Source organism: Vigna umbellata, chromosome 10 (genome assembly GCF_029865625.1).
Source record: "Vigna umbellata cultivar VRB3 chromosome 10, Vumbellata_1.0, whole genome shotgun sequence".
Taxonomy (NCBI): domain Eukaryota; kingdom Viridiplantae; phylum Streptophyta; class Magnoliopsida; order Fabales; family Fabaceae; genus Vigna; species Vigna umbellata.
The window spans coordinates 4,129,642-4,143,215 of record NC_142174.1 but is presented as its reverse complement, the minus strand read 5'-3'; the positions used below and the strand labels follow the sequence as shown (position 1 = coordinate 4,143,215).

Genomic DNA, 13,574 nt, shown 5'->3' with positions numbered 1-13,574 from the left:
CCCCACAACCCATTGTGACACAGCATTCAAAACACCAACAACAATCCATGCACAAGAAGTTCCCCGAATGCAAATTGTCCAGAAATCACTATTCCCCTAGTCTGAGCAAGCAGTAAAGAGAAAAGTTGAAGGTACAGTTATACAGAATAAATTAAAAAAATTAATCATGACTCAGATTAATTCCAGAGCTATCTAATTCATAATAAAGATCAAGTGTAGAAATATGAAAAATACAGAAATTCATTGATTTTCTTGTATTAAAATTGCAGTACATTCGACAATGCACCAAAACATAAAGCAAAAAAACACTTGCAGAAAGATAGAATCATTAATGGATTACTTAATCAATTATTTCAAGTAAAAAGCAACAATTAAAAATGCATATTGTTGCATGTAATCAATTACAAAATGAAGTTGATTGATTTTCAATGAATCTGTATACAAACCATTACAATTTAACTGAATACTGATATTACCCTGAGTGCTCTGGATAACCATTGCTTGGTGGAAATCTTTAGCCATATTGGCTTCAAAACTTGATAATACCACTTGCTCAATGTCTTGGTCTAGCATTAGACAACACTGGTGAGAATAATTGTGAGGATCTATCCAAGAAGATCACCAACAGACCCAGTAACTTACATGACTTAGTGTGATTATATTAGCAACCAGAATCCAATCCCCACATCAATGCTTCCAGATATTATATTTAACTGCCTATAGTGCTCATTTGTGATCTATGCATTGTTGCTAGATTTCCCTTTGCAGTTGCCTGATTGTGCGAGAAGCCAATGATTGTCTCTTGTATTTTGTTTATAGATCTCTATGATGAATACAATGAAGACGGAGAACAATTTACAAGCAATACTATTAACAGAGATTGGCATTTTTATTTTTTGCTATATATCAATACAATCGTTTAACCATACAAGCAATGACTGAAAAATCTAACAGATGCTGCTTTAGATATTTTGTTATGATAAGAAAAGATGCAGAAAGTCTAAGCGGAATTCTTTAAAATTCAGAAGCAAGTTTGAATCTTACCTTGTTGAACCTTCCCATAAAATCATGAAAATGAGTGATATTCACCGTAAATCTGCCAGCAGGTAAATCTGGAAAAAGATTCATCCCTTGAATTATTATTAAGGTACATACATACATATATATATATATATACATATACATACATACATTTATGCATATACATACATACATGTATAGAATGTAATCACATAAAGGGGGGAAGAAAAAATATTAAGATCTACTATCTATCTTCTTATGATGGTAGTAAGCCTTTGCCACCGGAACAAAATTTGTGTGATTTTGAAATGTAGTGAAACTATTCATGAAAGATGGTCTTCTGCATTTATCAAATGCTAGTAGCAAAACCTTGAAAAGTGAAGAGAATGAATGGAATGAATTCAAGTCAGCACCAACAGGAACTATTGCCCCCGAGAAGTTGTAGCACTAGCAACACTCTGAAAGAACATGGCCTTTGCAGCAAGGTCAGTTGAAAAGTGACCTAATACAGCAATGGTAGCTGTACTACTTCCAAACTTCTCAATTCCCCTAGAAATCATACATGTGTGGCTTGCCTCCACAACTACTATTACATGCCCACCTAATAAAAGTGGTGCAATGGTTTCTGCTATTTGTCTTGTAAGCCTTTCCTGAACCTGTAGTTTGAAACCATAAAAATGTACTATAGACTGTACAAGGGATTTTGCAATGGGATCAAAACCTTCTGAAATGAAGTATCCTATGTGAACTACACCATGAAATGGAAGTATATGATGCTCACATTGCGACCAAAATGGCAAGTTCAACTCACAGTGTATTTGTCGGTCCTTGAAGTTTACCTCCCTATCAGGGTCAAAAGTATCGACACCACCAGAAAGGGAACCATTTAGCTTCAAATCCATGTCAATGCTTTGGAAGTTCATTAGCCATTTCACAAATCGACCAGGTGTCCCTGTGAGTTCCTTCCTCAATGAATCTTCTCCCAAAGATTTAAGGATTGAAGATACTGCGGTGACCATGGCAGGATTGACTGGTACAGTTTTGGATGAAACTTTAGCAGAAAGAGCAGACAGAGATGGACACCACCATTGGTCAGATGATCCTCTCAGATGTACATTTTCTATTTCAATACCTCTAAATTTAAGAAGGCAAAAGAAATCAGACCACACATCTGCCTTTCTGTCATCAAAAATTCCAGAACCTGACAAAACAAGGGTCTTCAACCATGCTTGGTGACTCGATTCAAGAAAGATTGATTCTATGTCAGGAAAGTGGATATGTGTACACTGAAGTACAAGAGCAACACCTGCTGGCTTTATTCCCTGATACAATGCCGAACAAACCTCATCTGCTAGACGCTGAGGCTCCTGCAGTCGTTTGGCAAATACATCAGCCACACGAAAGAGCTTGCTTAAACCCACAACTCTTTGGCCAGAAGGGACATATCCCACATGACACTTGATTTGGAATGGCAGCAAGCAAGACTCACAATAGGAATAAAGGTCAAGGTCTCGGACAATCACTAGTCCACCTGCACCCCCTGCATGACCAATTCTATTGTTTTCTAGACCCGCTTCGGGGAATAAAGCACCTTCGACTATGTCCTTCACTTTTTGTCTGTACCCTGGGAATATATCAATTCCCTCAATATAAGTAATCATGTTCTTGTGCAACAAAATATGACAATCCTAAATACAGAAATGAAACACTTAAGGCAAGAAAAGAAACCAAAAAAGGAGGAAGACAAACAGTGTTTAATGTAATGCTGAAGAAATTAAGCAGGTACAGAGAGAAGAACAAAGTAATTGCTATATCTATACTTATTTTAACCATAGCATATATGTTATCTCAAAGGTTAACATTCCTCACATCACAAATCCGTTTTGTAGAAATAAATTAGACTCCGAGCCGAAATTCTAAGACAATTGCCTTTACAAGATTGAACTGCCATTTTGACCTGTTTTGCTCAAAACAGAAAAACAGATGGCTATTTTCATCGTAATAGAAGTCCTCTGTCTCTCTTTTTTTTGCTTGTGTGTGTGTGTCAAGATTTTCTCTATGAATTACATTTAGCTCCATAAGTTCTACTCCATGACGCAGTTCACCTAATTTTTGGACTGTATAAAGAAGCTACTTAGCAACAATCATATACATAGATTTTATCCCATAGAAAACAGATCAATTACCATGGGTGTAACCAATTAAATTTCCTCTAAAGTAAAATACCCAACTTCCCCAAAACCGCTAAAAAACAGAAAAGTATTACTGAGCCCGACAGAATTTTATTCCTCAACAAAGATCAAACATCATAGATGAAAAAAAAAATTATAACTCTCAACACCAGATTCAATCTTAATCTAAAGAAGGGACAAAAATATCTTTCAAGAACATGACTCGTGAAACAATAAAAGGAACACCAACGAAACAACCATGAGTGACATTAATCAAATCATCATCCTTCATCAGGCTAAAGTAAGACTCCACCAAACACTTAAAGGAAAAGAAAACAAAAAACGCAAGATTAATTGAATTTATCTGATAAGCTAAAATTTTATCATCTAGATTTTCCAGACTGTACAATGAATTTTAAGAAGAAGTTCAATCCATTTTCCCTTCCTTATTTTCTTTTTTAGTAAGTTCTTCAGTTTGTCTAAACATGTCTAGAATGAAAATCATAAGTCCAAAAGATTCATAGACATGGTCACCTCTGGTTCCCTCACGAAAGGCTTTGGCAACCCGAAGTGGTGTCTTCCTAAGCCCTTCCCTGTTGATATCTTCCCCAAGACCTAGCAACAGCACCTTCACAGCCTCCTCAATGGCAGCAATATCTGGCTTTGCTTCTTCCTCAAAACCAACTTCACCACACCCTATACTCACTCCATTTTCAATCTCCCCATTTCCTTCATCCAAACAGCCCATTGAGAAATCACAAATCCCACAACAAACGATCACCACCCCCAATAGGCCAAAACCCAACAAATGATACAAGGTATCAAGAAATTAAAACACAGCTTCCAAAACTAGGATTCAACAAGAAATGCAGAAGTTCCCAACTTTTCAATACCAACCCAATTAGAAACTCAAAGGGTCGAAGAGAATAACCACCCCAAATGAACCAAGAAGCTTCAGAACAAGACCAGACCAAGAGAAAACACGCCAATCAAAAACTGGATTCAAAAGGGTATTAAGATCTCGCTATCAGAAAAAAAGCGATGAAAGCAGAGAGGTAAAAGAGAAAAAGTTGGCAAGGAAAATAGAAAGAAAGCATAAAGAAAATGATAATTTGTTCGTGGGGTTAACGTTGCATGTTAGAATGTGTGGATCCTGGGTTGGGAGTAAGGCAGTGTAATCTTATAAGAAAGCAAAGGAGGACCCACCAACCAACCAAGGTAATGAAAAATGAAAGAGGATTGCTGTTTGTTTTCAGAAACGTGGCTTTGTGGTGGGATATCATATATATGTGGTGTGGTGGGATATATATTGCTATGGATATGGATGATTAATATATATATATATATATATATATATATATATATATATATATATATATAAAAGGATGGGGTGCAAAGAAAAATAATAAAGGTTATGTTTTTTCATGATTATGTAGATGGGAATGATAATGGTAATTTATTGACTTACATAATTTTATCTTTATTTTCGTTTATTTTGTTTAATTTTATATTTATTTATTTTTCGTTTATTTTGTTTAATTTTATATTTATTTATTTCATTGTTTAATGTAGTTTTTATTTTAACAAATTTTGTTCAAGTCTTTTTTATAGTGTTATTTAAATTGTTAATGAAAATGAATAACATATATTACGTGTCTTGTGTAACATCCCAATATATAGTGTAGACTATAATAAAGAGAAGCAACATGCATGATAAAGTAGTACAATTATCTATCTAAAACATAAAGTGATATCTTTATAGTCATCCAAAAACAACTATAAATTTAAAACTTTATATACAGGTTGAAAACTATTCCAAAAACTTTATCTACTCAGCAGCAACATCACCTCCATCCAATGTTTGCTCCAAAGAGACCTCTTCTTCTGCTGCTCACATCCAAAAGATGGTCATCGCAGAAGAAGAACAGTAGAACATACAAAACATAAGCACACAACAGGGTAAGCTAGTTTAAACAAAGATTAATCATACAACAATTTATTTCACTTCATACAAGCATATTATACATTCCCATCCTTAAAACTTTTCACACCTAACACACACTGACTCAGACTGTCCGGACATAGAATGATTGCCGAGCTATGGCGGGTCGTGCACTCGTGGTGGCTTCTACTACTTTGCAAAGCCATTGCCAATGGGTTTCACCCTACCACACTCACGAGGTTAGTCCATTATCACTCACCTTGGGCCATACCGGAAGCACCCAAGACTAGGACCTCCTACTACTCCTCACAACATGGATCAATCATTTCTACTTGAGAATGAAATACCATTGGAGTTTCAGGATAACCCCCAAGACTAAGCTCCTGCATCCATTCTAAACTTACTTGAATCTCAACTAGAGATTCCACTTTGAATCACAATATAGGGCACCACCATGTCTCCTCTCCTTGAGGATCATGGAATTACATCCATAAACCACACTTGAACTTTACAATTTTGATTACAACATACCACAATCACCACAGATATTACATGATACAACTTCAACTTACTTCATACAACACTTATTGATACATATCAAACAACATAAGAATACACAAGACTTGAACTAGAACGTACCTCTCGCACAGCGCACACCTTTGCATAGCGAGACCATAAGCTTCTCGCACAGTGACCTAACTCGCCTTGCGAAAACCCTAGACAGAGACCAACTACTCTGATCTCTCGCATAGCGACTAAACTGGCTATGCGAATAAAATTGTAAAATGCAACAGACCTCAACCCCTCGCATAGCGACCCAATTCGCTACGCAAGAATCTCATCCAAAGACTTGACCCCTCAAACACTCGCAGAGCGAGACCCACTCGCTGATCGAATAAAATGAATAATGGTTCCAGATCCCAACGAGTCGCATAGCGATTAAACTCGCTATGCAGATTAACAAACAGAGAGCAACCCTCTCAATTCACTCGCACAACGCACTCATTCGCTATGTGGGTACATTGACAGAGAGCACCTCGCCAAGGTAACTCGCTATGCAAATCCATTCGCATAGTGAGTCTGCATAACGAAATTCTGCAGAATTACACAACTCAACCACTCCTTACCAATTCTACTCAACTTGGCCAACTTCTAACACTCCTAATTCGATGTATATACTAAATTAGACTTGACTAAAGGATTCTAAACATTCCTAACACCAATCTAAAGTGTTTATGCACCAATCTCTACTCTAAAACCTCCAATTCATCAACTTAGAGACCCAAAACCAATTCTACCACTTGGAACCTGTTTTTGACCATTTTGATGACTCAAACCAGTCACATATGACCTATCTACACTACCCCAGCAGTCCCTAACAGCCCTTGACCACTACTACTCAAATTTACTACCTCACTTCCTCTAAAATACACTAACCAGTCCAATTCACTCTACACTTTACTTCATCAACACTACAACACATCACAGCCAATAACAATCACCAATTTGCACACATTACAACATATAGATTAATCCAAATCAGCTCATCAATCACATTTCACAGTTTCTATCATTTTAACAGTTAAGAACATACATTCACAAGCTGAAATTTTAACTACACAACACTTAATCACAGAATTCATTACATACAACACCAACTGATAATTAAACGACAACCTAGCTTCCCTTACCTCAGAGATAAACAACCACACACACAGAAACGTTCCAGCCGTACCTTGCACAGCAAGGAAACTCAACAGAACCTACAACTCACCAATTGGTGATAGAGAACAACACTTAGAACCTAAATTGAGCTAGAAATGGAAGAAACAACTACTAACCACATGCAACCCGAAATCATTGCATGCTCACAGTTCAGAGAAGAACGGACATAAAAGGGAGACAACTTACCAGCTGAAGAACGAGAAATTGATCGGTCAAGATTGAAGCTCTCAACGCCAGGATCGCCTAGACATTTCCTGATCGTCGAACAGAAAACTCAGCAGAGAGAATTTGTAGAGAGAACTCAGAGAACTCTGAGGAATAGAGTTCTAGAGAGATGAAATGTTCTTAGAATAATGAGAAGTGTTTATAAAATTTCCTTTTATATTATCAGATTATTTTAAAGTAAAATAATCTATCTCCTTATTCTAATACACCAATCTGCTTTATAACACTATTTTTCAGGTCTTTACATCTTGTGATTTTTTTTAATTTTTAATTTTTTTAATTTTTTTTTTAATTTTAAGAAAGTCAAATGTTCCATCAATATTATGTCATATATGATAATGTTAGTGTTATATACAACGTAATTATCAATGTTAAGTATCAAATCAATATTAATATCATATATTAGTATTAATTAATGTCATGTGCAATATATTTAATTCAATCTAAAATTTTATTAGTTTTATTTAATTTAATTTTAACTTTTGTTAATTTTATTAAATTTAGTCTCAATTTTGTCTTTCTAAATTAAGACCAAATTTAATTTTTATTAAATATTTTTTTAGTTATTTTTAAACTAATTATAATTATATATATTTAATTTTTTTATATGTAAAATATAGGGTTAGAGTTAGTTTAAAAATAAAGAAAAAAACTCTTCTAATTTCAAAAAAAAAAATTCTTTCAATTTTAGAAATAAATTAAAAATTTTCTTCCAACTTTAAAAATGAAGAAGAATTTTCTTAATAATTTTAAAAATAATAAAGAAATTTTCTTTTGATTTAAAAAATGATGAAGAATTGTCTTTTTAATTTTAAAAATAATGAAAAAAGAAATTTTAATTCTAAAAATAATAAAAAAATATCACCTAATTTTAAAGATAATAAAGAATTTAACCTTCAAAAATATAAAAATAGAACTAAATTGAATTAAATATAAGATACTTACGTTAACTTGACATGTGACATTAACTCTATAACACAATATTAACTTTATACTTGAACAATTTTTTTAAATAAAAAAAATAAATATAATTAATAAAAACTAAAGTAAAAATAACAAAAATTTAAAAACTACACGAACTAATGGTTTGGGTGAGTGATATTACATTTTTTGAGATGGGTCCCTCAGGAGTAACTTTTTCACATGCACCAAATCTGAACCCTTGAATTTTACATTGTATATGAGGGTGATTACATTTAAGCTTAAAATATGTGTATTTTTACTTTTTATATACTTAAAAAACTTCGTTATAATTTGATATTATTTTTTTTCTCAATTTGATTATATTTTGTTCGGTTTTTAATAAACTTTTATTTATTATTATTTTTTTAGTAATTTAATCTTTTTTATAATAATATTTAAATCATTAACAGAAGAACTATTTCTATTACAGTTTGTAATTTTTTAAAACTTTTTAAAACATTTTCTTAATTTAAAAGAATTATTCACATATCACATCAAACATTATGTCATGTGATAATAAATACGCTATTGTTAAAAGGAATTGGACTTTAGAAAAGGATGATATTCTTCACATTGATAATTTCATTACCACTCCAGTATGTCACTTACATGGTACAAATCTTCATTTATTTTTATATTACGATATAAGATATGTATTTTAAAATTCATGTATATATACACCTCCATTTGTTGTTACAGGCACAAGAGCTAGAACAAGTTATTCACATTGATAATGTGTTTCAACAAACTAACCTTTAAAAGGGATCTAACAAGTTTGTTGATAAGAGGTCTCAAAGGTAATTGATGTAAGCAAATTTTACAAACTTCAAATTTTTACTATTTTGTTTCTTTTAAATTTACTCTTTTACTAATACTTTGCATATTCTTTAATAGGAAGAATTTTCAACTGAACTATCACACATAAAATCAGCGTAAGGGTCATGTCGTGATGCATTTGACAAAAATACTAATGATGAGACACAATGTTGTGTTGACATCTACGGTAAAAAAAATAAAGGAAAAACAACTTGTTGCCAATTACACTGTTAGAAGAGGTACATTGAAGCACCAACCATCTACATCTAACAGGGCTGACGAGGTTGTTGTTCAGCTTACCCAGCAACTACAAGTTAGTGACTAGGCTTATGATGATCTAGTACAACAATTTGTGAATCTCCAAAATCCGGTCTTTGCCTCCAAAAGCATAGTTTAGCATAAACTATGGTGCAATAGTCTCAGTTCACCCCAACATCGTCCCAACATCGTCCCAACAATGATGCTCTCTAGTCCAACTACCTCAACAACAAAAACAAAATGATGAAGAACAAGAAAATGATTCAGATGATTATGTTTATTATTAGAACTTTTGTTAGTATATAAACATTTACTTTAAAACTTCTATGTTTATATTAATGACACTATAAACATGTTTTTAATGTTATGGATTTGATTGTCAATGAATTGTCTAGATTGTCTGGTTTATCTGTGTGGTTTTATGTCCAGATTCATTGTGATGGAGAAACAAAAATTATCCACTGCACTTGAATTTGTCAACCAATTTACCGACGAACTTTACTATCGAATAATTCGTCAGTAATGTCCCATATTGGGTCTCGTTATTACTGACAGTTAATATTCATTGGTAAAGTTTTTTGATAACATTATTACAAATAAATTTTTATCTGTCAAAAATCTGTTAGAAAACATACATTATCAACAAATTATTGTTGTTACCGTGAATACTGTTGGTTGGTAAATTAAGTTATTTTCGTAGTATTCTAGACATAGGGCCACTTAAATATTTCTTAGAGCTTTTAATTACTCACTTACAAAATTGTATTTGCATCTAACAAAGGAAATATCATTGAATTTTAGGTTAATTATGGAGTTCTAAGTAATAAGTCTTTCTCAACATTTAGTAAAAGAAACGTAAAACTTTTTATTTTTCATAATGCTTCTGCTGTAACATCCCAAAAATATAGCTATAAACTATATTCAAGAGTACTTACATTTATAATAAAATAGAACAGTTTACAAGGAAAATAAAGTTAACTTACAGTTATTCTAAAATAACCATAAATTAAACCTTTACAGAAAACGATACAAGTACACATTATAAGAACCTATCGATCGGTCATAACAGAAGGATTTTGACCGAACAGTCTTACACTAATACAAAAGAACAACAAGACCAAACGGTCTTGCTCTTAAACTACCTTCAGCTTCTTCCAGTACTTGCTCCAAAGAGTCACCAGCACCTTCTGCTCACACCCACAGGGTGATCATTGCAAAGACAAGCACGACCGAACGGACCATATGACAAGATAGGAAAATAAGGGTAAGCTTGTGTAATTTAATTAACTAGGTAAACAGATAACTCACATAAATCTGATATAAATCAATAAGTCCATCATGCAACAATCAATCATAAATTTCCAACCATAATCATATAACAATGCATGCAATGACTGTTCACTTTCTCCTGACTGTCCGGACTGTATGAATTATGTAGCTACGATGTTCTTGCACTCGTGGAAAGGTAATCTGGAAAATCATCAGAATTACCATAGCTGGAAACCCAAGCCACCACATGAGGTTAGCCCTTCATCCCTCACTGTAGCTGGAAACCCAAGTCTACACATGAGTTTAGTCCGATAGTTGGAACCCCAAGCTATACGCAACCAGGCCTCCTACTATTCTTACCACATGCGCCACCATTCTCTACTTGAGACTTGGTGACCATTAGAATGTCAGGATGAACGACAGCTTAGTCTGACCATATTCATACTTTACAATTCCATAACAAATCTAGAGATATTCCTTCTTGGAATACTCGTTCATATCCATACTATTTCATTTATATCACATTTCAGATATCATCATACTTCATCATCAATAAATTAGAATTATGATCATTCCTTGTTCTTCACATCTTTTAATAAATATCACATGTCTCAGTAAAACAATACCCCACCTTTGATTAAGACCGAACATGAAGAATCAATCCTAACCTGTGAACAATACCGAGCGGAAGAGTACTTCCAATATGAGAACATGACCGAACAGTCATATAGAGAATAAGACTCAAGCAGGAGTCTAATACTCAGACTTATATGAATAAATAATGATTCAGGACGAACAATATTGGCTTAGATCGAACACTATTAACTTAGTACAAATATGATATTGAGCACAAGTATAAGAACGAGCGCTCATAAGAGACCATACAACTCAATAATGATCGCTAACACCAACATAAATATTAGTACAAAACCGAGCACTATTTTGAACGAGCGCTAGTCCAAGACCAAACACTTACCAAGAACGAGCGCTAGTACAAGACTGAGCACTACCAAGACAATACATAACCGAGAGCTATCACTAGCATAATGGCAAGTACAAGACCGTGCGCTATCACTAGCCTAATGGCTAGTACAAAACCGAGCGTTATCACTAGCCTAACGGCTAGTACAAGACCGAGCACTATCACTAGCATAATGGCTAGTACAAGATCGAGCGTTATCACTAGCCTAACGGCTAGTACAAGACCAAGCACTCTTCATAGGTCCGAGTGTCAGTATAAACCGAGCACTCTTCATAGGTCCGAGTGTCAGTGTAGATCGGGAACTCTTTAAGAAACCGAGTATCAGTCTAAGACCGAACACTCTTTAAGAAACCGGACAGTCATGAACTAAAGAGTCTCTAAAGAGACTAACTTAGTTATGACCGAGAGTAGAACAAGGCTGAACGATCAACACTAACCATTTCAGCATTCTGCATAATTCTACAGAATTACAAAAAACACTCAACATGACCATTTCTAAACACTTTGGCTAACTTCAAATCCTTACAACTTGAATCGTATATCACTACACACCTAATTGGATTTACTTAAACTTGAATAACACTAATCTAAAGAGTTCATGACAGACTTCTCCTTAAAATACACATAAATAAGAACCCAAGAACCCAAAATCAGATTTCTCACTTCCCATACCCTACCGAAGAACTTTAAGACTCTAACCAGTCTAACTAAACATGCTCAGACACAATTCATTACCAAATTTATTTTTTAGCTTCAACTTCTCAATTCCTCTCATTCACTTTCTCCAACCAATCACAAACCAAACACCATTTCAACAAAAATCAAACAGTTCACAAGATCTCGATCATACATACAAATCAACAATCCAATCATTCAATCATACATGCATACATTTAAACAACCAATTCCAATACAGAAAACGTTAATTAAATTACTAACTTCCCTTACCTCTTGACCGGACCGAACCATGATTGTTATTTTCCAGACTTTGCTTCCTTCCCAAGATAAATACCAAGAACACCTATATTTCACATATTGGTGAAGAAATACCAACCCACATTACCAGAAAAGTGATCAGAACAAAAAAGAAGAAGTTGATGAACACATGCAACCAGGAACTTGGTTTGCATGTGCCAAGAAATAGAATTTCCAAGAAGATGATGAACTTACTTGACTCTGAACTTGATTTTGATCGGTGGAAAAGAAGCCCTCGACCTCCAAAGTTGCTTAACTGTGGCTGGTTGAAGAAAAGAATGAAAGGGGATGAAAATTTTCTAGAGAGAAGGAGGAGAAAAGGTAGAAGCTTGAGTTTTAGAGAGATGCAGATTTCTGAGAAAATGAGATGGGCTGTGGTTTAAGAAATTCTATAAAATGCTCAAACTCTTTTAGTTGAGACATATGCCCCTCTCTTCTAGGTGTCATTTTCAAGGTTTTACATTTGCCCATGTTGTTGATTGTTATAAAAGACTTATTGGAGCTTTATCTCACTAACACATGTCTTAATATATTTTTTTTTGTACAATTCGTGAATCAATTTTTGTAGAATCTCACCATTCATCACCACAAAGTTGCTCAACAAATTCTTAGATAAATCAAAGCTACTCCTGCATAAGGATATTCTTCCCATTTAATTTCACTATTCAATTTGAAAGGTTCAACTATTCAAATCCGACCTCATGTCCTAATAGTTCGCATTATACCACTAGATATTGCATCTTTCTTGGATATTCTCTTATCTCCAAGAAGTTCATCTTCAAGAAGTCCATCTCCTAAAAGTCCAAGAAACTATATACCATTTATCGTTTTCTTTTGAAGTTTAATATTTTGCCTTGACCACCTTGTGTCCCAAAATCACAAATAGATAAAAGATACAAATTAATATTTATTTTATATTTATAATAAAGTTTCACATACAATATACTAAAGACACTAAAAAAGAAGAAAAAGAAGAAAAATAGCTTGAGTGAAAATTGTGAGCAAAAATTCCTATGCTTGAGTGAAAGTAGGATTGAAAGCAATGTTGGTTTTTAATTGAGCATCCTTCCTTTGATTGAAAATGCTTCAATTAAGCAGAAATTACAGAAAATTAACTTCATGCAACATATCCAAATTTGTTTTCAACGTTTACCCAAAATTCATTTAACAAGTACAACTTTGAAAATAATTAGTACAATCATAATTTGTTCAAATATCATCAATGTTC

General features: G+C 33.7%; 1 protein-coding gene across 3 annotated transcripts; it reads right to left on the bottom strand.

Annotated features, from left to right (window-relative positions):
• Positions 1 to 309: 309 nt before the first annotated feature.
• LOC148191689 (GTP cyclohydrolase 1-like) lies at positions 310 to 4,408 on the bottom strand. Of its 3 annotated transcripts, XR_015782676.1 has the most exons (4): positions 3,726 to 4,408; positions 1,390 to 2,644; positions 1,045 to 1,112; positions 754 to 823 (listed from the first exon to the last, which is right to left on the bottom strand). XR_015782676.1 is itself a non-coding variant. In XM_088100868.1 (2 exons), exons 1-2 carry the CDS (start codon positions 3,937 to 3,939, stop codon positions 1,443 to 1,445), a joined length of 1,416 nt encoding a protein of 471 aa, XP_087956994.1. In that variant the 5' UTR covers positions 3,940 to 4,408; the 3' UTR covers positions 310 to 1,442. The 3 variants fall into 3 exon arrangements, 2 of the variants coding, with proteins under 2 accessions (XP_087956994.1, XP_087956995.1); XM_088100868.1 differs by having other exon boundaries at positions 310 to 2,644; XM_088100869.1 differs by having other exon boundaries at positions 310 to 2,708; positions 3,726 to 3,865.
• Between the last annotated feature and the right edge of the window lie 9,166 nt (positions 4,409 to 13,574).

Excerpts from the sequence above, each read along its gene's own strand:
- LOC148191689 (XM_088100868.1), bottom strand. The coding sequence starts at position 3,939 with ATGGGCTGTTTGGATGAAGGAAATGGGGAGATTGAAAATGGAGTGAGT. Across the intron at positions 2,645-3,725 it reads CTTTCGTGAGGGAACCAGAG|GGTACAGACAAAAAGTGAAG; the intron begins GTGACCATGTCT and ends ATATATTCCCAG.